At 40.8% G+C, this 26288-nt stretch overlaps 1 protein-coding gene across 1 annotated transcript in view; it reads right to left on the bottom strand.

The window, feature by feature from the left end:
* LOC122934888 (peptidase M20 domain-containing protein 2-like) overlaps positions 1–26288 on the bottom strand; it is a 137213-nt gene that overhangs the window by 17166 nt on the left and 93759 nt on the right. The window contains exons 3-4 of the mRNA XM_044290542.1: positions 22165–22307; positions 9015–9169 (exon numbers count right to left, since the gene is read on the bottom strand). Coding sequence (XP_044146477.1) covers positions 9015–9169; positions 22165–22307 — 298 coding nt within the window. The remainder of the gene's footprint in view (positions 1–9014; positions 9170–22164; positions 22308–26288) is intronic.

Genomic DNA, 26288 nt, shown 5'->3' with positions numbered 1-26288 from the left:
AAATTTATTGTTTTACATGTCTTTGATAAAAAAAAAATGGTTTGGGTAAAAAAAATGGTTTGGGTAAAAGCTATAGCATTTACAAACTATGGTACAAAAATGTGAATTTCCGCTTTTTGAAGCAGCTCTGACTTTCTGAGCACCTGTCATGTTTCCTGAGTTTCTACAATGCCCAGACAGTAGGAAAACCCCCACAAATGACCCCATTTCGGAAAGTAGACACCCTAAGGTATTCGCTGATGGGCATAGTGAGTTCATAGAACTTTTTATTTTTTGTCACAAGTTAGAGGAAAATTATGATTTATTTTTTTTTTCTTACAAAGTCTCATATTCCACTAACTTGTGACAAAAAATAAAAACTTCCATGAACTCATCATGAAATACCTTGGGGTGTCTTCTTTCCAAAATGGGGTCACTTGTGGGGTAGTTATACTGCCTTGGCATTTTAGGGGCCCATATGCGTGAGAAGTAGTTTGCAATCAAAATGTGTAAAAAATGGCCTGTGAAATCCGAAAGGTGCTCTTTGGAATGTGGGCCCCTTTGCCCACCTAGGCTGCAAAAAAGTGTCACACATCTGGTATCGCCATACTCAGGAGAAGTTGGGGAATGTGTTTTGGGGTGTCATTTTACATATACCCATGCTGGGTGAGATAAATATCTTTTCCCATTTTTTTATACAAAGTTGGCATTTGACCAAGATATTTATCTCACCCAGCATGGGTATATGTAAAATGACACCCCAAAACACATTCCCCAACTTCTCCTGAGTACGGCGTTACCACATGTGTGACTCTTTTTTGCAGCCTAGATGCGCAAAGGTGCCCAAATTCCTTTTAGGAGGGCATTTTTAGACATTTGGATCCCAGACTTCTTCTCACGCTTTAGGGCCCCTAAAAAGCCAGGGCAGTATAAATACCCCACATGTGACCCCATTTTGAAAAGAAGACACACCAAGGTATTCAATGAGGGGCCTGGCGAGTTCATAGAATTATTATTTTTTTGGCATAAGTTAGAGGAAATTGATTTATTTTTTGTTTTTTCTCACAAAGTCTCAATTTCTGTCTTCTTTCCAAAATGGGGTCATTTGTGGGGTGTTTGTACTGCCCTGGCATTTGAGGGTCTCCGCAATCATTACATGTATGGCCAGCATTAGGAGTTTCTGCTATTCTCCTTATATTGAGCATACAGGTAAAGAGTTTTTTTTTTCCGTTCAGCCTCCGTTCAGCCTCTGGGCTGAAAGAAAAAAATGAACGGCACAGATTTCTTCATTCGCATCGATCAATGTGAAAAAAGGAGGGGAAAGGCGTCTGCCAGGACATAGGAGCTCCGCCCAACATCCATACCCACTTAGCTTGTATGCCCTGGCAAACCCGATTTCTCCATTCACATCAATCGATGTGGATGAATAAATCATTGCCAGGATTTTTTATTTATTTTTTTATATACAAAGTGTTTGCCAAAGCATATGAACACCTCCACCTCCTCAGCTCATATGCCTCGGCAAACGTATCTTTTACTGCAGAGGAGAAGTCTCGTTTTGCAGCGCCGCATACACCGACTTGTGTGTAATCTGACAGCAGCGCAATGCTTCTGTCAGAATGCACATCAGTGCTGCAGCTAGTCAATCGGTTGGTCCACCTGGAAGGTAAAAAAACCAAAAGAAAAAAGAAAAAAACAGGCAATAATTGTATTAACTTTATAATAACCTTTGAACAGAACATATAAACTTTATTTAACTTTTGGAACTGAACGTTTTTTGCTTACTGGTGTTTTTTTTTATTTTTTTTTTACCTTTATAGGACAAACCTCTCCTTCCCCATGGGACAATGTGCAAAGCGCAAATCACCCAAAGATGTGGCGAAGTGCGTTATGCACTTTGTCCCAGGTGACAGGAGAGGTTTGCAGCAGCTGTGTGTGAATGGGCCCTAATAGCCCTGTGTGCCTGTCCTCTGAGATGCAATCCCTATGCTAGGTGTACCTGTGTGTGGTACTTCCGGAAACACTCTCCAAAGCATAGGGCAGGGTGGTCAGGGCAGTCAGGACAGAAATAGCGCGTGTCACGCCTTATTCCACTCCTGCTACAGACACGACATCTTTTTCGGGGTGACGGTTGGGTTGAGGTACCAGGAACGACACTGGGGAAATGTCACTCGTGTAGACGGCTAACTACACTGGTGGATGGGGCCACGGAACCTCCTGGGTACAGGAGGTTCTCGATTATCTCTTCCTAAAATTTGAGGAAGGATCCTGTGCTCCCAGCCTTACTGTAGAGAACAAAACTATTATACAGAGCCAATTGAATTAAATATACAGACACCTTCTTATACCAGCGTCTGGTGCGTCGGGAAACTAAATACAGAGACAACATCTGGTCATTGAAGTCCACCCCTCCCATGAGCAAATTATAGTCGTGGACACAGAGGGGCTTTTCAATGACTCTGGTTGCTCGCTCAATTTGGATTGTCGTGTCTGCGTGAATGGAGGAGAGCATGTAAACGTCACGCTTGTCTCTCCATTTCACCGCGAGCAGTTCTTCGTTACACAAGGCAGCCCTCTCCCCCCTTGCAAGACGGGTGGTAACGAGCCGTTGGGGGAAGCCTGCACGAACACAGCAGCCAATCTGTTCTAGAAACAAATGCCTGAAGAGGGCCACACTTGTGTAGAAATTGTCCACATAAAGATGGTACCCCTTGCCGAATAAGGGTGACACCAAGTCCCAGACTGTCTTCCCACTGCTCCCCAGGTAGTCAGGGCAACCGACCGGCTCCAGGGTCTGATCTTTTCCCTCATAGATCCGAAATTTGTGGGTATAGCCTTCGGCCCTTTCACAGAGCTTATACAATTTGACCCCATACCGGGCGCGCTTGCTTGGGATGTATTGTTTGAAGCCAAGGCGCCCGGTAAAATGTATTAGGGACTCGTCTACGCAGATGTTTTGCTCAGGGGTATACAAATCTGCAAATTTCTGGTTGAAGTGGTCTATGAGGGCCCGAATTTTGTGGAGCCGGTCAAAAGCTGGGTGGCCTCTGGGACGGGAGGTGGTGTTATCACTAAAGTGCAGGAAACGCAGGATGGCCTCAAATCGTGCCCTGGACATGGCAGCAGAGAACATGGGCATGTGATGAATTGGGTTCGTGGACCAATATGACCGCAATTCATGCTTTTTGGTTAGACCCATGTTGAGGTGAAGGCCCAGAAAATGTTTAATTTCGGAAACTTGGACTGGTTTCCACCGGAAAGCCTGGGCATAATAGCTTCCCGGGTTGGCGGATATAAATTGTGTGGCATACTGGTTTGTTTCTGCCACGACTATGTCCAAGAGCTCCGCAGTCAAGAACAGCTCAAAAAATCCCAGGGCCGAACCGATCTGAGCTGTCTCAACCCAAACTCCAGACTGGGCGGTGAAAGAGGGAACTAATGGTGCGGCTGAAGTTGGGGACTGCCAATCAGGATTTGCCAGCACCTCAGGGATTCTAGGGGGTCTACGGGCCTGTCTGTGCGGTGGCTGCGACGGGGTAACTACTGCACGTGCCACCGTACCAGCTTCAACTGCCCTTCTGGTGCTCGCCACTTCACCATGTTGTACGGCAGTGCTGGTACTAGGTGCAGGGAGGGCTGCGCTGCTGGTGTATGCCTCACCACGTAATCCGACAGCGCCAGCCCCACTCTGCTGCCCTTGAAGCGGATCCTGCGCAACCTGAGGTCTAGCGACACGGGGCCGGGTACGCCTGGTGGTATCAGGGACCTCAACCTCCTCGTCCGAACTTTGGGTCAGACTGCCACTGCTTTCTACAGGTTTATATTCTGACCCGCTAGATTCGTCAGATGAGGGTTCCCATTCCTCATCCGACTGGGTCAGAAGCCTGTAGGCCTCTTCAGAAGAATGCCCCCTGTTTGACATTTGGGCTTCAAAATTTAGGGGTATTCCCTGAGACTACTCAAGAAAAAAAGCAAGCCTGTCTTACAAATGGGAGGCTAGCGAGGTACCGGAGGCCGCTGCGGTTGATAAAAAATATCAAAACTGATTTTTTTTTTATCGCCGCAGCGCGTGTAAAGTGATTGTGCAATGATCAAAAAATATATATTTTTTGTCACTGCGGCGGGGCGGGCGTGGGTGAACGCACGTGTGATCAGGCCTGATCATGCAAACACTGCGTTTTGGGTGGAGGGCGAACTAAGGTGACACTAATACTATTATAGATCTGACTGTGATCAGTTTTGATCACTTCCAGATACTATAAAAGTACAAAAGCTGATTAGCGATACGCTAATCAGCGAATAAGTGACTGCGGTGGGTGGGCTGGGCGCTAAACGATCGCTAAACAACCTAACCAAGGAGCCTAAACTATCCCTAAAACCTAACAGTCAATACCAGTGAAAAAAAAAGTCACTTTTTTCACTTTCACTAGTGATTGACAGGGGCAGGAAGGGGTGATCAAGGGGTTAATTGGGGTGATAGGGGGTGATCTGGGGCTAAGTGTGGTGTTTGGTGCTACTCACTGTGATGCCTGCTCCTCTGCTGGAACCAACCGACGAAAAGGACCAGCAGGGAGCAGGGAAGCCATTTAACACCTTATATTTATAAATATAAGGTGTTAGATGGCTTCTGATTAGAGATTTTGAAAATCGCCAGCCTGCCAGCCACGATCATTGGCTGGCAGGCTGGTGACGTGACCGTGACCCCCCTCTAACTTTTGCCGGCCCGCGATGCGCATGCGCGGGCCGGCTAATCGCGTCATCTCGCATCTCGCGAGATGACGCGTATATGCATGACTCTGCGCAGAGCTGCCGCCTCCGGACCGCGATTCTGCGTTAGGCGTTCCGGTGGCGGTTAAAGTGTCAGTTCACACCTGAGAGCTGAAAAGCTTCACAACTAATTCAAGCCAGGCTGGTGTATTCAGGAGAAACACTATAGCATGTGTTGTTTAACCAGTTGTTGGGGGGAGGAAATTAATATAGCATGGAATAAGATTGTAAGTTGCTGTGCTCTACCACAGGCTAGCCCAAATTATGCACGCAACAATTGTTCCTGACCCTAGGGTAATAACAGGTAAGGCATGGCTGGTCTATTTGAGCCTGCCAGTAGGTAAATGTATTGCTAATACCTCCAGCATCCACTGGAGGGCACCAAGCTGTACAGCACAAGGGCCCTAGTCCCTGGCTGGGTGTATGTAAATTTATTTGTGTGTAACCAGCATCTGTGGTCGCGTTCATGACCATGTTTAAGAAAAAAAAAATACAGTTTTGGCAAAACTGGTATTTGAGTTGCTTTCCTCATTCGTGACTTTGCTGTATCCTGGGGAGCCCACCCCGATACACAGCTTACAGTGACATCACAAGTGGATTTGGATAGGTACTAAAAGATACTTTGACAGCTGTGTTTCTATCAGGTGAATTGTTGTGATATCACAAGTAGGTTTCAGTCAAGTAAACAGCTGTGGAATCCCAAATGTGTGCCGCTAGGATAAGCTGCTGTGACATCACAAACAGTTTTAGTCAGATAAGCTGCTGTTATTATGTCATAACAGTGTTTTACTCAATTAATGACAATAAGTTAACCCCTTCAGGACCCTGGGATTTTCCAATTTAGCGCTTTTTGTTTTTCACTCCCCGCCTTCCCAAAGTCCTATCTTTATTATTTTTCCATTCACATGGCCTTATGAGGGCTTATTTTTTGAGGGACATGTTGTACTTTCTAATGGCACCATGTAGTAGGGAGCGGGAAAAAAAATTTAACTATAACTTTTTTTGTAGCTATGTGTACGGGGCTGTGTGAGGGCTCATTTTTTGCAAGACGATCTGTTCTTTTCAGTGATACAAATTTTAAGTCTGTGTGACTTTTTGATACCCTTTTAAAAAAAAATTATTAGGTAGTTGAAGTGACAAAAAATAGCAAAATTTTTTCCCGCTACGCCATTTGCCCATGATGTTTATTTTTTTTTTATTGGTTAAGTATTTTTATTTTAGGGAAAGGGGGGTGATTTGAACTTTTAGTTTTGTTTTTTAAATTTGTAAAAACTTTTTTTTACTTTCTTTTTTACTTTTTTTAAGTCACCTTGGGTGACAATAACTGGCACTCATTCGATTTCCCATAGTATTTAGTGATGGCTAAATAGCCATCATTGAAGACCTAGATTGCACTATAGAAATACAAGGCTGCCACCTAGATATATACATCTAATTGACTCGGAAGCCGGCTTGGGGCTTCAGTCAATTAGATAATAGTAACAGGTCCCCTGATCTCAGCCGGGGAACGCGGTTACCAGACCGGAAGCGCACGGCTTCCGGTTCCGGTCTGCGCAGATGCCGTGGTCACATTTGACCACAGCATCTGAAAGGTAAGATGTATGCGATCAGCCTTAAGGCTAATCGTGTACATGTGCCGCGGGTCTCTGCTATTTAAAATAGCAGAGACCCCGCGGCTAAGGCACGCACGAGCGGGCGCCATGTTTAGGGATCGGACCCATGACGTACAGCTACGTCATGGGTCGGGTTTTCAAGTCTCCTGGTTTTTATGATCTATCCTCAGGATTGGTCTTTAATATGGGATTGATGAGGGTACAACACCTGGCTCCCCCACAATAAACTGTTTTCTGCAGCTTCCTACGCTATGAACAAAGTGCTACTTCCAGCGCTGGACGCTGCCGGGGGAGCGGGGTCTCAAGCCTTACCTATCAAATATTAGTGACCTGTCCTGAGGAGTGGTCATTAAAATCAGGGGACTTATGTGACAATGTTGGATGTATGGTCTGTGGCCAGTATAACACAAAGAGTAGCACAGTGCATAGAAGAAACATTACTCCATTGCAACTTATTTTTACTGATTTTTGAACAATCAGATGATTACATAAATAGTTTATTTTGTATATGATATGGGGTGTACTAGTTCTCCTTGAGGAGAAAGCCTTAATCGGCGTGAGAAGATTTATGGGCCATACATGCTCCTCTGGAATTCTGGGATAAAGGGGATGCAAATGAGCTCTTAAGAAGCTCCGCCTCTAATGCCACCAGATGTAAGGCAGCTATCCTATAAGTCAATGTTCAACCCTTTAAATAGGCCTTGAGACATGACTCAGATAATAAATAAGCCAGCACCTCATCTGCAGACAGCAGTTTCTAGGTAAATGCCCTTCATCAGTGCGGAGCACTGTCTGCCGATGAGGTGCTGGCTTATTTAATATCTGATGTGGAAGTGAAATGCACATCTATGTGTTTTCTATGATAACATAAATAGGCCATTTACAGAAATATATTTTCTTTGTCTAAAAATTACTGGTTGATTGGAACAGTGGTGACAGAAATTCTGGAGAGCTATATATGAGGTGGGCTATGACTAGCACCAAACTGTCATTAAATCAGCAGATGAAATCAAACCGCTTATAAAATATTGTAGTGTCTACCCTGGGATAAGCCACTGTGATATCATTATCATTTTACAGTCTGGTAAGCTGGCATGACATTACAAGTAGTTTTCAAGAAGATTAAAGGCTATGGGGCTATGTACACCTTTGGAGGCCATTTTTTTATGATTGCATTTTACTAATTTCGGGGTAAAAATAATGTTTCAAATGGTCTTTATTAAAAATATTGAGCCATTCTGTCACAAGGGGTTAACTGTTTTTCTAGCTGTGTGACTGGTACTTTCACTACTAGTACTTTGGTACTTTTTGTGCGGGTCTTCTAATAGCCCTTATCGCTAAATTACTAAGAAGTAGTGATGAGCAAACTTCATATGTTAAAGTTCGGCGTTCAGGTTTTCTGGCAATTCCATTATGGATTCCGTTATCACGGACCATAACAGAATTCTATGATGGAACGCACCACAGAAGCCTTTAAGAGGCACTCCATTTTGCATTCCATCATAATAGAAATCTATGGGCAGCATAACAGATCCGTCCGGTTTCTGTTATGTAGGACAAGACTCCTGCATAACGGAAACCGGACATATTTATGATGTTTTTTCATCCTTTTCAGTTATTTTTGTTTAGTCTGTGGTATACACTTAAATGAGCGGCACCTTCAAGTCCAAATGCACTACTATTTCACCTTGGGAGTTTCATTCTTTTGCGCACCTTGGTCCTGCCTATTTCACAGGCGACTTTGATTAGTTGGTACATATAGCTGTGCGTGCTCTTCATCTCTGATTGCTTTGTGCACATAGAGGTAACAAAAAGCAGCACATTATATGTACCGGGTTTGTTCTCCTGCATATAGATGCCAAACGGCATAGGTAGGTTTAGAGTAGGTCCTGTCTGACTAAGATCACCTTGTCACTGGTAGACGGGCACAGATGTGTTTTAAACAAATTATATTGGCTAAGAATCTCAGATTTTATCACATCAGAATGAGGGCTTAGTCTATATATTGTAGGAGTCAATATACTGCTCTAGCTTAGGATTCCATTGTTGTTGTCTTCCATGGATCCAAAAAAATAAATAAAAATTTTCCATTCAGAAGTTGCATTCTTGATCTATATATTGAGGGACATTTATCAAGACTGGCATACCCATATGTCTTTATCTCCCTGCTCTGGCGTGAGGTACGCCTAATTTATTAAAAGGCAGATGCATCTAAAAAAATTGGTGCATTTCTGTCCTACCATGTGCCAGAAACTGAAGTCCATGCCAGTCAGGGGTGACGTAGACATCAGCTATAACTTACACCAGTTTTTGGTGAAAGTTATAGTAAATCCGGTGGCCCACACAAAGCCTCGCCTCTCACACTAAGCCACACCCCCTAAGCCCCTGGAAAAAGTGTTGAAAAGCTCAAAAAGTTGCAAATATTGCATGTGTCACAATAGTGGTGTAAACACTTTAGTAAATGTCACTCATTATCATCTGGCGCAGATGTTCCCACTTTTTCCATTACAAATATGTGCAAGAAGATCAAAGCTGAAAAGGTCCAACATCTCAAGTTTTCAGGTCTAAGCAAGAAATTTAAATACATCCATTGTTATGTTCTAAAATGATGACAACTTAGCTCATATTGACAAGTTATCATACAAACTGACCTACCTTACATCCAGTTGCTGTTGCTGCAGAATTAAAGCAGGCATGTGCCTTTTCCTGTAAATCAGCAAGAGCTTTGAGTGATGGTGCGCGCAAATAAAACTGTAGTTCAGTGTAATCTGGGATGATGTTAGGTTTCACTCCACCATTTTTTATTATACCTGAAAGAAATATATCCGTAGGTGACTCCAGGAAGTGTAAAGCTGCAAGACGCTAAAGTATTACATAAATGTGACAGAGCTCTATAGGCTAAACTTGTTATACTCTGTAATCTACAAAATAACTTATTTATGTGATCATCTGGTTGTTGAAAAAAATCTGTAAAAATAAGTTGCAATGGAATCATGCCCGGCTGCTCTCCCTTCACTTCAGGTGCCCCATTCTGTAGACTGGAGCAGATTCCAGAGGTGGCAACCAAACCTATCTGAGAATTGAGGCATACCCTGGCGATATGCCACAAATCATAGCTAACAATATACAGAAAAGATTGGCTCACTAGACAGAATGTGGAATTAAGAGTTTCAAATGTGCAGTAATGTAGGGTATCCTAGGGTATATATGGTAACAATATAGAAACTGGCACTCAAGTAACCACACTAGTAGTCCTTCTAATTAGAATTAATAGATGAAGTACTGTATATGTACATACAGAACAAACCCCAATCTAAGATTAATTCATATACATAAGATCCAATATTCAATGAACACAGGTACCGGTATATAAAAATTTAAATATTAGGTAGCATAATCCTGGTCTAAAATATTTTAAAAAGATATAAAAAAAAATTATATAAAAAAAATATTTTTAGGCCAGAATTATGCAATTTGTTTTTAAACTCTTTTTGTACAGTTGCGTTGATTGATTATTAGATTTTATGTATAAAATTATTCTTAGATAGGGGTTTGAGCTGCATAAATTTTTTCTTTGCATCGGCATATTATGACCCACATAACTTTTTTTATGACTATTTGCAGTTAAATCTAGATTTCATTGATACCATTTAGAGTATGACTTTTTGATCACTTTTAATTACATTTTTGGGGGAGTTAAAACAATAAAAAAAACTGCAAATTGACCATTTTGATATTTTTTTCCGTTATGGCATTCACTATATGGGATAAATACATTTATATTTTCATAGTAAAAGCATTTGGGGATGCAGCAGTGCAAATGATCATAGTATTTTATTTTATTCTGAATATGAGGAAAGAAGGAGTGATTTAAATTATATATTTTTTTTTATATTTTTAAATACCTTTTAACTTTCTTTTTTTTACCTTACCTTAGAGCAGGCATGCTCAACCTGCGGCGCTCCAGCTGTTGCAAAACTACAACCTCTGTCATTCCCAGACAGCCTAAAGCTATCAGCCTACAAAAGGGCACGGTGGGAGTTGTAGTTTTACAACAGCTGGAGGGCCGCAGGTTGAGCATGCCTGTCTTAGAGCAATATACAAACTTCAGATCACTTCTCCATTACACTGCAATAAGCTACCATTGCAGTGTATGGAAGATTCACTATGTTCCTATTGAGCCCTCCATAGGAACTACAGCTGTAATAGCCTCAGTTCCTTCAGAGAGACCAAGGCTTTTATAGAGAACAAATGGCTTCCCCTATCTCTGAGCTGGGAAGCATTTCTGGCCCCAGCATCTGAGGTGTTAAATGTCTATGATTGTCACTATCTCCAATCACAAATATTAACCCCAGGTTTACTGTTGAAAACAACAGAAACCTGGTGGCTATGGCACCAGATTGCATTTCCGCTGTACATATACAGTGGAGTTCCAACAATATATAATTAGAGGGCCTACTGTAAGGGACCATTCACACGTCAGTATTTTTACCTTTCCAGATAAACGTTCCTTTTTTTGCGGATCCGTTTTTCAGTACAACCTTAAATTTTTTTACTAAAGTGCTTCCGAATCCGTTCCGTGTTTCCGTGATTCCGTTATTTTTTTCCAAAAGAAAAAAGAGAAGGAGGAATAGATGTTGCTAGGGTACCATAAAAAAAAAAAAAACTGGTGAAAACAGAGGACATCTTCTAGAACAGGTGCCATTTTATTGTGCTTTTGGTGTAGTAGGAGCTGTGTAAGAAATCTCTGCCTTGCTAGCTTAGTTTTCTACAGTTATCTCACCGATCATCATGTCTGAAGACTTGGATAATGTACCTGGATCATAGTGATCAATCGGTCCACTTTATATGCCATTTTGCAGGAGAGCAGAAGATGACCTGAACTTCTCTCACCACAGGCACTGAGGGCTGGACTTAATTTTTATTTTTTTTGTTTCCTGTCAACTGATCAGTTAAAAAACTGATGACATTCGGATGGTTTTGTGCATGTCAACAGTTTTTATGCGGATCCATTGACTTAAATGGACAACGGACCAGAAAAACTGACAGAAAGTAGGACAAGCTTCATTTTTTTTCAGGATCCGCATACTCGAAAATAGAAAAAAAACGGAACGGATTCAGTGATTCGGAAAGCACTATCATTGGTGTCCACATTTTTGCTGAGGCAATTGAAATTAATAGATCCGAAAAAACTTTCCGATTTAAAACGGAACGGAAACGGAGTGTTATAACGGACGTGTGAATGGAGCCTTAGAGTGTGCCAGTTTCTATATTGTTACGATATGTCACAAATGTTGAGGTCAGAAAACTTCTAAAAAGTGAGAATATTTCAAGTTTCTCATTTTGTAAGTGTGAGCCCAAAGTGCTAGATTTTTTTATATTCGAACAACATCTTTAGCTCCCGTATCATGTAGATTATGAGACAAGCAGTAATGACATGGATGAGGGCACTGTATTATGCAGAATTTCAGATCTTATGGTCAAGTACGTTCCAGCAGCATATTATTACAAAGTTAGTGCACGAAAAGCTTATGCTGAGTTTGGTTTCTCTAATGTATAGACATAATGCATACAGTAAAATTGTGGGATAAGGAGCACAGTGAAGTTACAGCACAGGGATATTGCAGTCAGTGCCATGTGCCACTTGTGTAGAGGGTGGGGAACTAGGGGTCCATCTTGCACATGAGCCCCCCGGGGGATTTATCTGTTCCCCTGTAGGCCAGTCCGAGCCTGTAGCTGTGTACACTGTGACACCAGAACACAAAAATGAAAAACATGATGTCGTCATGCAGACATAATGAACACATGATGCCACCAACAGGGGGCAGTAATCTCACAAATAGAAATAATGTGATAAGTAACGCCCCCAGACATAGTTGTCAGTAACTGCATGTTTACAACTGCTATACCTGCTACTAGAGATAAGTGAAGTTTGAAAAAAAAATTATTCGGCTGCTTCGCTGAATTTCACGAAGAAAGCATTTCTTTGTAAGTAGTCGCCGCACTGACGGGGAACGCCCACTGCGACGTCCCCATCAATAAACCCCTGAGATGCTGTGCTCACCGCTGACTGTAGCATCTAAAATTGATAGTGAGGGATTTGCGTGGTTTATCCGTTAAGAAATAGATAAATAAATAAATAAATAATACTCATGATTAGAAAAGCCGAACCTGACTTAAATCCAATAAATCTATATAATATATATATATATATATATATATATATATATATGAAACACAATCGGTACTTGCCGTTGGCAATGTGATTGGTTTCTCTTTAACTCTCGCAAAGAGAGATATAACTTCCTCCTTCCCAAGGCGCAGCTCCGGACGGTAGCTTGTGCGCACATAGGGAAGCCGCACTGCTGTTTCCAGGAGAACGGGCCTTCAGTGTGTCATCACACGCTCTTACCTATGGAGGCCTCCTAAGTCCACACTACCAACGCGTTTCTGAATACTTGGATTCCTTTATCAGGTGTGGTTCTTACTGCTTGAGGTTTTATAGGCGTCCGTCTCCATAGTAACAAGCCCATTGGAATAGGAAACTGATATTGTTCTAGCATAAGCTTGCCATAAGTGCTTTGCATCTCTCCTCTTGGACTATATACTGTCCCTCACTATGTGATATATTTATTATAAAATAGTATAGTATCTGTGTCATTATAGTTAACTGATCTTTTTATAAAATATCTTACTATTAAGTAACTAACACACTATTCTTCCTTATGATATATATATATATTATTGCCTCTACTTCCCTTATACTGATCTAGATGCCTATAAAACCTCAAGCAGTGCGGCTTCCCCTCGTGCACACGAGCTACTGGCCGGAGCCACACGCTTGGGAAGGAGGAAGCTGAAGAGTGTGCTATCTACTATATCTCTCTTTGCGAGAGTGAAAGCAAAACCAATCTGGACAGGACTTACATTACCAATTGCAAGTACCGATTGTGCTTCATATATAGATTTGTTGGATTTGCTTTAAGTCAGCGTGGGTTCGGCTTTTCTAAACATTAGTTTTATGTAACATAAAGGGCATTAGCAGTTAACCCTTACAATCATGAACCAAGCAGCGACAAAACTAATACAGTGTGAATTTTTGTAGCGGCAGGGTAGGTATCAATTAACCCTTTGTAGTATAGATATTTTAATTTGACTGCCACAGATACCAAGCAGCATACCGCATTGCTATAATCCATACAGTGGAATTCTAAAATGAGTGACTTGTGGTCAGACAGAAAAGATCGAATTAAATTTGTCCAAACTTTTTTTAATTTACAGGACGTTTGATCATTGGAGAATGTGGATCTTGTAAACAAAAAAAATTGAGGAAGCAATGAGTAAAATTAAAAGATTAGAAAGAATTTTGATATGTGAAATGAGACACTTGTGGGAAGTGGCTTAATTGGAAAAATATCTGAAATGGGACATTATACCCAAAGGTCTGAAAGTCTACAAAACCCTGGCAGGGGATGTGGGCGATATGAATAACTTAAGAGAGTGGGACGAATTATTCCAAGGTTTTTCTGAAAAATAAAAAAATGGATTGGTGAATATATATAGGGAAATTGTGGAGTTATTTGAAGATCTAAGACCTTATAAAGATCATCCACATATCATCCAGTTATCAAGATCCATTAAAATAGGATCAAGATCAAAGAGGATGAGATAATAATAAAAAAGAAACACAAATTTGAAATAGATTTAATACCACAACTCACAATAGGAGAGGAGTATAGCGATATAAAAGAAAAAACAACATTTAATACCTTGGATGAAATTGTATGTCGAGATACAGAAGAGATAAGTAGAGAATTCACTACACATAGTGTGAGTTTGGAAACATCTATAATACAAGAGGATTAGAGAGATGGAACTGATTACATTCTCATTAGTGCATATTATTAAGAACTATAGGAAAGAAAAATAAAATAGCATGCTGAAACAGCAAATAAATTTAGTCCATTGGAAAATACAGGTGAAACTCGAAAAATTTGAATATTATTCAAAGTTCATTTATTTCAGTAATGCAACTTAAAAGGTGAAACTAACATATGAGATAGACTCATTACATGCAAAGCAAGATATTTCAAGCCTTTATTTGTTAAAATTTATATAATTATGACTTACAGCTTATGAAAGCCCAAAGTCTAATTTTTTAGGTACCCTTTGCTCAGGGGGTATGGATTAATTAGCTGACTAGTGTGTGACAATTTGAGCCTAGAATAGTGAACCTTTTCACAAAATTCTAATTTTAAGCTGCATTAATCCAATTCCTTTTAATTAGCATTTTACACGATATTCTAATTTTTCGAGTTTCACCTGTATGTTCATGATTGAACAGGAAAATCAGAAAGTGATAGATTCTAAATTAGAGAGGGTTACAGTGCCGCAATTCAAAGAAAATTTAGAAATAAAACTACTATACCTAAGAGGAATATGGACATACCTGAATCAGATAATAAAAATAAAAATAAAATTTAAAAAATGAATAAAAAATATTTTTTTCAGGCCAGACCATCAAGAAAAAGAACAAAAGAAGGGGCAAGGGGAAAGAAAATATATCCAAAAAGGAGATCGAGGTAACTGGACAAAAAATATACAATCTAAGTAAATATTCATTAACAAAAGTGACACTAGACAATTACAAAAAGGATTAACATTTGCACCATCTTCTCAATTCCATCCATTTGACGCATTTATAGGTATTTAAAAATTTCTACGTAACCTTGCTCTTAGGAAGTATTTTTATAAAAAGAACAAATTGTGAGAACAAAATATAATAGTAAGGTTAATAAGAATATAAACAAAAATGAAAATTGGGATTTTTTTTCACACTAATCTGAAGATTAAATCAAATTTTAATCCAATAAATGAATATTCTGACCCTTTTAGAGATTTTGAAGCCTTAGTCCTGAGGGACTTAAGGAAAATAAATCCAAAAAGAAGGGCATGTACCCATAACTTGAGTAAAGAGGAACAAGAAAGTATAAAAATGTTAGAGATGAATAATATTGTGATTATCCGCCCTGTGGACAAAGGAGGGGGCATCGTTATTTTAGACTATGAACAATACCACAATGAATCCATGAGATTGCTGAATGATAAAAAAAAAATGTACAAAAACTAACATCGAATCCGATACAGAAATATAAAATAGGATTGAATAAACTGGTACGGAATGGGAAGAAAAAGGGTATTATAACTACAGAAGAGGCAAAATGTATTAATAATCAACATCCTAGAACATCTATATTTTATTATTTGCCAAAAGTACATAAGTCTGAAACCCACCAGCCAGGGAGACCTATAATATCGGGCATTGGAAGTTTGACCTCAAACCTGTCCAAATATGTGGACGTTATGTCCAAAAACATATTTTGCTAATTTTGGAAACCATAGAGTGGAAATCTGACTATATTTTAGGCACTTTAGATATTACATCTCTCTACACTATAATAGAAAATAATAAAGGTAAGGAGGTAAGGTGCGGTTGAACATTTTTTAAATAAAGAGAATAAATTACAACTTGAACAAATCTAATTCATTTGAGAGTGCATAATGTTTATTTAAAATAATATTTTTTTTATTTGAGGATGTTTTTTATTTACAAATGTGGGGACCAGATTCGCGCAGAGTTTCGCTAACCTTTATATGGGGAGGTGGGAGGAGTTTGCCATTTATCCCGATGGCATACTCCACGCGAATCTGATCCTCTGGAAGAGGTTCATCGACAATATTGTTTTCATATGGAAAGGGTGGGAAGACTCACTTCGGGAATTTTTAATTGATATAAATAAAAATGATTTTTATTTACAATTCACTCCCACATTCAGTAAGAAGGAAGCAAAATTTTTTGATCTAACCATATTGATTCATAATAATCAAATACTTACTCAAACATATTCCAAACCGGCAGATAGTAACAGCTTTATCTCATTGGATAGTTGCCATTTACCAATATGGCTTTTTAATATCCCCCGTAGCCAATATATCAGATTGAGGAGGAATAGCACGACGGTAGAACAATTTGAAAACAAGGCAAGTAGTCTTCATATGAAATTTGAAGAAAAAGGCTACAAAATGAATGAATTAGAAAAAATAAAACAAGAAGTAAAGCAAATTGATAGAAATAGCCTTATACAAACGATGACTAGAGATAACGTAAGTAAAGAAAAGGATGAAATTGATTTCAAAGTCCCTATAATTACTCAATATAACCAAAAGGAGACACTTTAAAAAAAAAATTGTAAAACGCCATTAGGATATTTTGAAGCAAGATAAAGTGATAAGGGGAAAAAATATCCCAATACCCTAGATTTATTTTTAGAAAAGCAAGAAATATGGGGAATTTAATAGCTCCTTCTATTAAAACAAATGTAATTATGGGTAGAAATCAAAATAATCCAAATAAAAAAAGAAAGTTTTTTCCTTGCAAAATATGCAAAGCGTGTACATTTTTAAAATGTGAAACAAATTACAAAATAAAAAAATGAACAGAAAATATATAAAAAAATTAACAGTCACCTTACTTGTCATTCAAGTGGAGCTTTTTATTATATCAGATGTCTCTGTGAGTAATGACCATTACGAATCAGAATAAGTGAACATATAAGGAATATAAATAAAAAATGTAATGGTCATCCTTTTTTACGACATTAATAAAGAAAAAAACGCAGAGGGAATTTTGGGGGTTCTATCTTTGGGGGTATTAAACAAATAAAACCAGATCCAAGAGGGTGGGATTATATTAAACTTATGTCTAGAAACGAGAGTAAATGGATTTATAATTTAAACAGTCTTGCAGGACTGAATCAGGAGATAGAGCTATTTGCTTTTTTAGTAAATCTAAACCAGTATAAAGGGACGCAGACAGGGCCATCTTTACCAAGGGGCAAAAGGGGCAGCTGCTAATATACTGTAAACTACTGTATAGTGGGGTGCTGTATACTGTGTGAGGGACTGTATACTGTGGGGGGCTGTATACTGTGTGGGGGGCTGTATACTGTGTGGGGCCTGTATACTGTGGGGGGCCTGTATACTGTGGGGGGTCTGTATACTGTGTGGGGGCTGTATACTGTGTGGGGGCTGTATACTGTGTGGGGGGGCTGTATACTGTGGGGTGCCTGTATAGTGTGGGAGGCCTGTATAGTGTGGGGAGCCTGTGTAGTCTGTGGGGGCTGTATAGTGTGGGGGGCTCCATACTGTGTGGGGGGCTGCATACTGTGTGGGGGTCTGCATACTGTGTGGGGGTCTGTATACTGTGTGGGGGCCTGTATACTGTGTGGGGCTGTATATTGTGTGGGAGGCTGTATAGTGTGGGGGGGCCTGTATAGTGTGGGGGGGCCTGTATAGTGTGGGGGGCCTGTATAGTGTGGGGTCTGTATACTGTATACTGTGGGTGCTGTATAGTGTGGAGTGCTATACTGCTGTACTGTATAGTGTGGGGGGCTGTATCGTGTATAGTTTGGGGTGCTGTATACGGTGAGGTGCTATACTGCTCTACTGTATACTGTGAGGTGTTGTATACTGTGGGGTGTTGTATACTGTGGGACTGTGGGGTGCTGTATACTGTGGGGTGCTGTATACTGTGGGCAGCTATACTGCTCTACTATATACTGTGGGGTACTGTATAGTGTGGGGTGCTATACTGCATACTGTGTGGTGCTGTATACTATAGGGTGCTATACTGCATACTGTGGGGTGCTGGGGTGCACTGTAACACTAGGGTGAGCCGAGCCCCGGTCTCCTTCCTGCAGAGTGGTGCCCACTTCCAGCCTGAGCCCAGCTGCCCAGAGCACTGAGCCGCTGGAGTCTTCAGAACTGGAAGTATTTACAGTCATTCACTGGACTCTACCAGGTGTGTGGATTTTTTGTGTGTGTGTTGTGGTGGAGGGCGTGATTGCCTGCTAAGGTGTGGGAAGGCGGGATCCAGGGGGCCCAAGTAAATTTTTGCCCATGGTCCAATCAATATTAAAGACGGCCCTGGACGCAGAGGCAATAATAGATATATATTTTCTAATAAATATATTACATAGTGAGGGACAGTATATAGTTCAAGCACTTATGGGAAGCTTATGATAGAACAATATCAGTTTCCTATTCCAATGGGCTGGTTAATATGGAGACGGACGCCTATAAAACCTCAAGCAGTAGGAAACGCACCTATCCCTGATGAAGGAATCTGAGTTTTTCAAAACGCGTTGGTAGTGTGGACTTAGGAAGCATCCGTAGGTAAGAGCGCGTGATGTCACACTGAAGGCCCGTTCTCCTGGAAACAGCTGCGCGGCTTCCCCTTGTGTGCACGAGCTACCGGCCGGAGCCGCGCGCTTGGGAAGGTGGAAGCTGAAGAGTGTATATCTCTTTGCGAGAGTGAAAGCGAAACCAATCTGGACAGGACTTACATCACATTACCAACGGCAAGTACCGATTGTGCTTCATATATATAGATTTGTTGGATTTGCTTTAGGTCAGCGTGGGTTCGGCTTTTCTAATCATTAGTTTTATGTAACATAAAGGGTATTGGCAGCTAACCCTTACAATCACGAACCAAGCAGCGACAAAACGAATACAGTGTGGCTTTTTGTAGCGGCAGCGCATGTATCAATTAACCCTTTGAAGTATAGATAAATAATACTCTCCTTATCCATTTGAGAGCAAAGAGGCCACCTTAGCCATCTTGACTGAAGACACTGCACAAAATCTTGCTCAGTGTGTGATAACATCATCATGCTGGCTGGCATGGTGACGTCATGCATCACAGCACATGCGATTTCTCACAGGATCTTCAATCAAGATGGCTGTGGCAGCCTCTTTGTGCTCAAATGCATGAGGTGAGTATGTTGTTGGTTTTTACTGCCATTTCAGGGAAAATTGGTTAGTTATTTACCTTGAAGCATGAGGAAATTCGGATTTGCGTTGAATCAAATTTTTCCTGAAATTCGGATCGAAGTTCACTTTGGATACTTCGATTCACTGAACACAACCTATTAACCTAGGAGTTATGTCCATGCTGTTCTCCTGAATGTCCAGGCAACTTTTTGTCATTTTGTGTACATGGTGGTTTAGTGACTGTAGCTTTTTTATTTGCTCGACTATCAAAATAATTTTTGCGATTTTTTTTTTTTTAGGACCCTTAGCACCTTTTATTAGAATGTTTTTTAGAGAATAGTTGTTTTGCGATTTTTAGGTTTAATGTAGAGGAAAACCACAAATTATTATAAAGTATTTTAAAAAAATTATAGCTTTTTATTTCTTAAACATTAAAAATGACACAAAAATGAATTGCAATGGGTTCCCTTTTTTGTGACTATTTTCATATATAACATGTATAGGTTTGAGAGAATGGGGCGACTTCATTTTTAATATTTTAATTCCTCTGGAGGACACTGGCTTTTGTTTACCTTTTTTCACTGTTTCCACTGTAATTGGGGAATCCACAGGAGCCACAGTTACAGGGGAAAACAGGCAGAGCTGATCAGGGTCTCCTTAGACCCTGCAGCTCTGCTCCTGCCCCTGCTCCAAACATCCCCGACGCTCACGTGACTGCCTGGACTAAGGCCTCATTTACATGGGCATCGTGTGTGAGGGTCGGATAGGATGCGGGTGCATTGCGGGAAGAACGTTTTAATGCATTTTGCACGCATGTGAAAAAAATCGGCATGTTTGGTACCCAGATCCGAACCCAGACTTCTTCACAGAAGTTCGGGTTTGGGATCGGTGTTGTGTAAATTTTATTATTTTCCCTTATAACATGGATCATGTGATGGACCATGTGATGAGCGCAGTGACGTCACCAAAGGTCCTTTTCTCCCAGGTCCTCAAAGAAGAAAAAAAAAAGATAAGCCGGGCTGGGCAAACAAGTGTATGAGGTGGGTTTATTTTTTTTTAACCCCTCCATCCCTAATTTACTTAGCATTCTGTATAAAGAATGCTATTATTTTCCCTTATAACCATATTATAAGGGAAAATAATAAAGATCTGGTCACCATCCCGAACGTCACCTAGCAACCATGCGTAAAAATCTCACCGCATCCGCACTTGTTTGCGGATGCTTGCGATTTTCACGCAGCCCATTCACTTCTATGGGGCCTGCGTTGCATGAAAAACGCACAATATAGAGCATGCTGCGATTTTCACGCAACGCACAAGTGATGCGTGAAAATCACCGCTCATGTGCACAGCCCCATAGAAAGGAATGGGTCCGGATTCAGTGTGGGTGCAATGCGTGCACCTCATACATTGCACCCATGCAGAAAAGGCGCCTAACAGAGAAAGCGGCTCTGCACCTCTCCACCATGCGCTCGTGCACTGCTCTCCTTTCGTCTGGAGAAGGCAGAAGCAGGAGCTTTCATCCCGCCTGGGCATGTGCAGATAGGATGTATATACACAGTGGGCAGTTGGGAAGGGGTTAATGTAGCTTTATATATGCATCCAATTTTTTTCCAAACATTTGTGAGTACTCTTGGCTGAAAATTATAGAAAGCCTTTGGCCAGATTGATGTGTTTCTATAGCATGACTCCTCAGTGAAGTGGTACAGATTTAATCAGTAGGGGCAAGTTTATTGTTAGGGTACGGCCACACAGTCAGGTTTCCTGATGCAGTTTTAGAACCCAAATCAGAAGCGGCTCATAAAGGGAGAGAACATATTAAGGACATTAATTTTTGGTTTCATTCCTGGTTTTGGCTTCCAAAACTGCATCAAGAAACTTGAATGTAAGGCCGTACCCTAAGGCAGGTTTCACACAGGCGTTGCGGGAAAAGGTGCGGGTGCGTTGCGGGAACACGCGCGATTTTTCCGCGCAAGTGCAAAACATTGTAATGAGTTTTGCACTCGCGTGAGAAAAATCGCGCATATTTGGTACCCAAACCCGAACTTCTTCACAGAAGTTCGGGCTTGGGATCGGTGTTCTGTAGATTGTATTATTTTCCCTTATAACATGGTTATAAGGGAAAATAATAGCATTCTGAATACAGAATGCATAGTAAAATAGCGCTGGAGGGGTTAAAAATTTTTATTAATTCATTTAACTCACCTTAATCTACTTGATCGCGCAGCTGGCATCTCCTTCTGTCTTCATTTTAGCTGTGTGCAGTAACAGGACCCGTGGTGACGTAACTCCGGTCATCACATGGTCCATCACATGATCTTTTACCATGGTGATGGACCATGTGATGACCGGAGTGACGTTACCACAGGTCCTGTTACTGCACACAGCTAAGATGAAGACAGAAGGAGATGCCGGCTGCGCAATCAAGTGGATTAAGGTGGGTTAAATTATCATTATTATTATTTTAACCTCTCCAGCGCTATTTTACTATGCATTCTGTATTTAGAATGCCATTATTTTCTCTTTTAACCATGTTAAAAGGGAAAATAATAATGATCGGGTCTCCATCCCGATCGTCTTCTAGCAACCGTGTGTGAAAATCACACTGCATCCGCACTTGATTGCGGATGCTTGCGATTTTCACGCAACCCCATTTATTTCTATGGGGCCTGGGTTACGTGAAAAACGCACAATATAGAGCATGCTGCGATTTTCACGCAACGCACAAGTGATGCGTGAAAATCACCGCTCATGTGAACAGCCCCATAGAAATGAATGGGTCAGGATTCAGTGCGGGTGCAATACGTTTAACTCACGCATCGCATCCGCGCGGAATACTCGCCAATGTGAAAGGGGCCTAAGAAAACAACTAAATAAATTAATTAATGTGAATAAAATATTGAAACATATAATGTGCAAAAGTCCAATCTCTGCAGATTTCTTAACACTATTAGAAAGTTAGTACATTTCTCACCATGAACTCTCCAGGTGGGTTTCATTTGCTGTCTTAAGAGAGAGATATTGTTGTATGCAAGAATAGCAGCATCTAAAGCGTTAATTCCTTCCCATGGGTATGCAGCAGCATGAGAAGCTTTTCCATAATATTTCACAGTCACACTAAGAAATAAAAGCAACTTTTAGCAATTATTTAACTTTTCTCTAAAATCCAACAGAACACAACATAGTAACATAGTACATAAGGCCGAAAAAAGACATCTGTCCATCCAGTTCAGCCTGTCATCCTGCAAGTTAAAAAAAAAAAGCTGAAAAGTATAAAGTAAAGTATTTGCCTTTGCAAATTGTAAGCGGCATATGGACAGTACTAACTCCACTTCTATTTCATGACAAGTTTTTAAGATCACAAAAAAAATACATTTAACCCCTTAAGGACACAACCATATTTCACCTTCAGGACAGGCCATTTTTTGCAAATCTGACCAGTGTCAATTTATGACTTTAAAATGCTTTTTACTTATCCAGACCATTCTGAGATTGTTTTTTCGACACATATTGTACTTCATGACACTGGTAAAATGGAGTAAAAAATAATAATTTGTATTTATAAAAAAATACCAAATTTACAAATTTTTTTTTTTTAATTAGCAAATTTCCAAGTTTCAATTTCTCTACTTCTATAATAAATAGTAATACCTCCAAAAATAGTTATTACTTTACATTCCCCATATGTCTACTTCATGTTTGTATCATTTTGGGAATGGCATTTTATTTTTTTGGGATGTTACAAGTTTAGAAGTAAATTAAAAAAAACACTTTTTAAGTACCAGTTCAGGTCTGAAGTCACTTTGTGGGGCTTACATAATAGAAACCACCCACAAATGACCCCATTCAATAAACTACACCCCTAAAAGGTATTCAAAACTGATTTAAAAAATGTCGTTCCACAAGATTTAATGGCAAATGAAGAAAAAATTTCAAAATTTTCCATTTTAATCAATTTTTTCCAGTAACAATGCAAGGATTAACAGCCAAACAAAACTCAATATTTATTGTCCTGATTCTGCAGTTTTTAGAAACACCCCATATGTGGTCGTAAACTACTGTATGGGCACACGGTAGGGCATAGAAGGAAAGAAGCGCCGTGTGGTTTTATGGAAGGCAGATTTTGCTGGACTGGTTTATTTACACCATGATCCATTTGAAGCCCCCCTGGTGCACCCCTAGATTTGAAACTCCATAAAAGTGACCCCATCTAAGAAACTACACCCCTCAAGGTATTCAAAACGGATTTTACAAACTTTGTTAACCCTTTTAGGTGTTCCACAAGAGTTATTAGCAAATGGAGATGAAATTTAAGAACTTACATTTTTGGGCAAATTTTCCATTTTAATCAATTTTTTCCAGTAACAAAGCAAGGTTTAACAGCCAAACAAAACTTAATATTTATTGCCCTGATTCTGTAGTTTGCAGAAACACCCCATATGTGGTCGTAAACTACTGTACGGGCACACAGCAGGGCGTAGAGGGATAGGGGGGCAGTGTGGTTTTTGGAAGGCAGATTTTGCTGGACTGGTTTATTTACACCATGTCCTATTTGAAGCCCACCTGATGCACGTCTAGAGTAGAAACTCCATAAAAGTGACCCTCATGCGCCGCCTTCATACTTATCTCACTTTATGAATGAACAGGCAGGCGGCGCATGACAAAGGGAGCTGGGGCAGGCGGGCGCATGACAGAGGGAGGTGGTGCAGGCGGCGCATGAGGAGGGAGCTGCAGCAGGCGGCGCATGACCGAAGGAGATGCCGGTCTGCGCCGTCTTAATGCTATACCTACGGTACTACAGTAAGTACCGTCAGAGCATATACAATTAAATAAAGATCAGATTGAATGTATTTAATAGTTGCGGGGCCCGGTGTATTAGAGTAGAGTCACTGCACCCCGCCATGAGTGTCCCTGCCTCCTCCCTCCACACTGATGCATCTAATGGGGGATTTGTAGATGACACTTATGGGGATCTGTGGATGACATACAGTACAGACCAAAAGTTTGGACACACCTTCTCATTCAAAGAGTTTTCTTTATTTTCATGACTATGAAAATTGTAGATTCACACTGAAGGCATCAAAACTATGAATTAACACATGCGGAATTATATACATAACAAAAAAGTGTGAAACAACTGAAAATATGTCATATTCTCGGTTCTTCAAAGTAGCCACTTTTTGCTTTGATTACTGCTTTGCACACTCTTGGCATTCTCTTGATGAGCTTCAAGAGGTAGTCACGTGAAATGGTCTTCCAACAGTCTTGAAGGAGTTCCCAGAGATGCTTAGCACTTGTAGGCCCTTTTGCCAGGTCATCTGGCACAGCACCCCATCACTCTCCTTCATGGTCAAATAGCCCTTACACAGCCTGGAAGTGTGTTTGGGGTAATTGTCCTGTTGAAAAATAAATGATGGTCCAACTAGACGCAAACCGGATGGAACGGCATGCCGCTGCAAGATGCTGTGGTAGCAATGCTGGTTCAGTTTGCCTTTAATTTTGAATAAATCCCCAACAGTGTCACCAGCAAAGCACCCCCCACACCATCACACCTCCTCCTCTATACTTCACGGTGGAAACCAGGCATGTAGAGTCCATCCGTTCAACCTTTCAAAGACACGGTGGTTGGAACCAAAGATCTCAAATTTGGACTCATCAGACCAAAGCACAGATTTCCACTGGTCTAATGTCCATTCCTTGTGTTCTTTACCCCAAACAAGTCTCTTCTGCTTGTTGCCTGTCCTTGCAGTGGTTTCCTAGCAGATATTCTACCATGAAGGCCTGATTCACACAGTCTCCTCTTAACAGTTGTTCTAGAGATGTGTCTGCTTCTAGAACTCTGTGTGACATTGACCTGGTCTCTAATCTGAGCTGCTGTTAACCTGCGATTTCTGAGGCTGGTGACTCGTATCAACTTATCCTCCGCAGCAGAGGTGACTCTTGGTCTTCCTTTCCTGGGGCGGTCCGCATGTGAGCCAGTTTCTTTGTAGTGCTTGATGGTTTTTGTGACTGCACTTGGGGACACTTTCAAAGTTTTCCCAATTTTTCAGACTGACTGACCTTCATTTCTTAAAGTAATGATGGCCACTCGTTTTTCTTTACTTAGCTGCTTTTTTCTTGCCATAATACAAATTCTAACAGTCTATTCAGTAGGACTATCACCTGTGTATCCACCTGACTTCTTCACCACGCAACTGATGGTCCCAACCCCATTAATAAGGCAAGAAATCCCACTTATTAAACCTGACAGGGCACACCTGTGAAGTGAAAACCATTTCAGGTGACTACCTCTTTAAGCTCATCAAGAGAATGCCAAGAGTGTGCAAACCAGTAATCAAAGCAAAAGGTGGCTACTGTGAAGAACCTAGAATTTGACATATTTTCAGTTGTTTCACACTCTTTTGTTATGTATATAATTCCATATGTGTTAATTCATACTTTTGATGCCTTCAGTGTGAACCTACAATTTTCATAATCATGAAAATAAAGAAAACTCTTTGAATGAGAAGGTGTGTCCAAATTTTTGGTCTGTACTGTAAGTGTCATCAATAGAGCCCCATAAGTGTCATCCACAGATCCCCCTCAGTGTCATTCACAGATCCCCCTTTCTACTCTAGGGGTGCATCAGGGGTTCTTCAAATGGGACATGGTGCCCCAAAAGGCCATCTGTCATGGAACCATGAACCAGATGTACAACAAGAGATAAGTGGAAATAAGAAGGCTTTATTGAAAATCAAGCTGTAAGGCAAAAGTCCAAACGGATGGCTAGACCGAAGCAGGGTCTTGCGAAGCCAGAGGTCAGGAACCAGAAGGGTAGTCAGACGAAGCCTGGATCAGGAACCAGCAGGGTAGTCAGACGAAGCCTGGATCAGGAACCAGCAGGGTAGTCAGACGAAGCCAGGATCAGGAACCAGAAGCAGCAGCAGTCTTAGAAGCATGTGAACACAGGAGGACCAAGCAAGGAACTGAAGCCACAGACCTCCTATATATATGAGCTAGGCATCCAGCTCCTCCCAGTGGGAAGGAGAAGCCGCAGGGTGGGAGGCTACAAGAAACCCAGAAACCAAGATGGCCACCAGCACATGTCAAACGAAGGAG

Source organism: Bufo gargarizans, chromosome 4 (assembly GCF_014858855.1).
Source record: "Bufo gargarizans isolate SCDJY-AF-19 chromosome 4, ASM1485885v1, whole genome shotgun sequence".
Classification (NCBI taxonomy): domain Eukaryota; kingdom Metazoa; phylum Chordata; class Amphibia; order Anura; family Bufonidae; genus Bufo; species Bufo gargarizans.
This window is presented reverse-complemented; position numbering and strand designations above follow the sequence as displayed.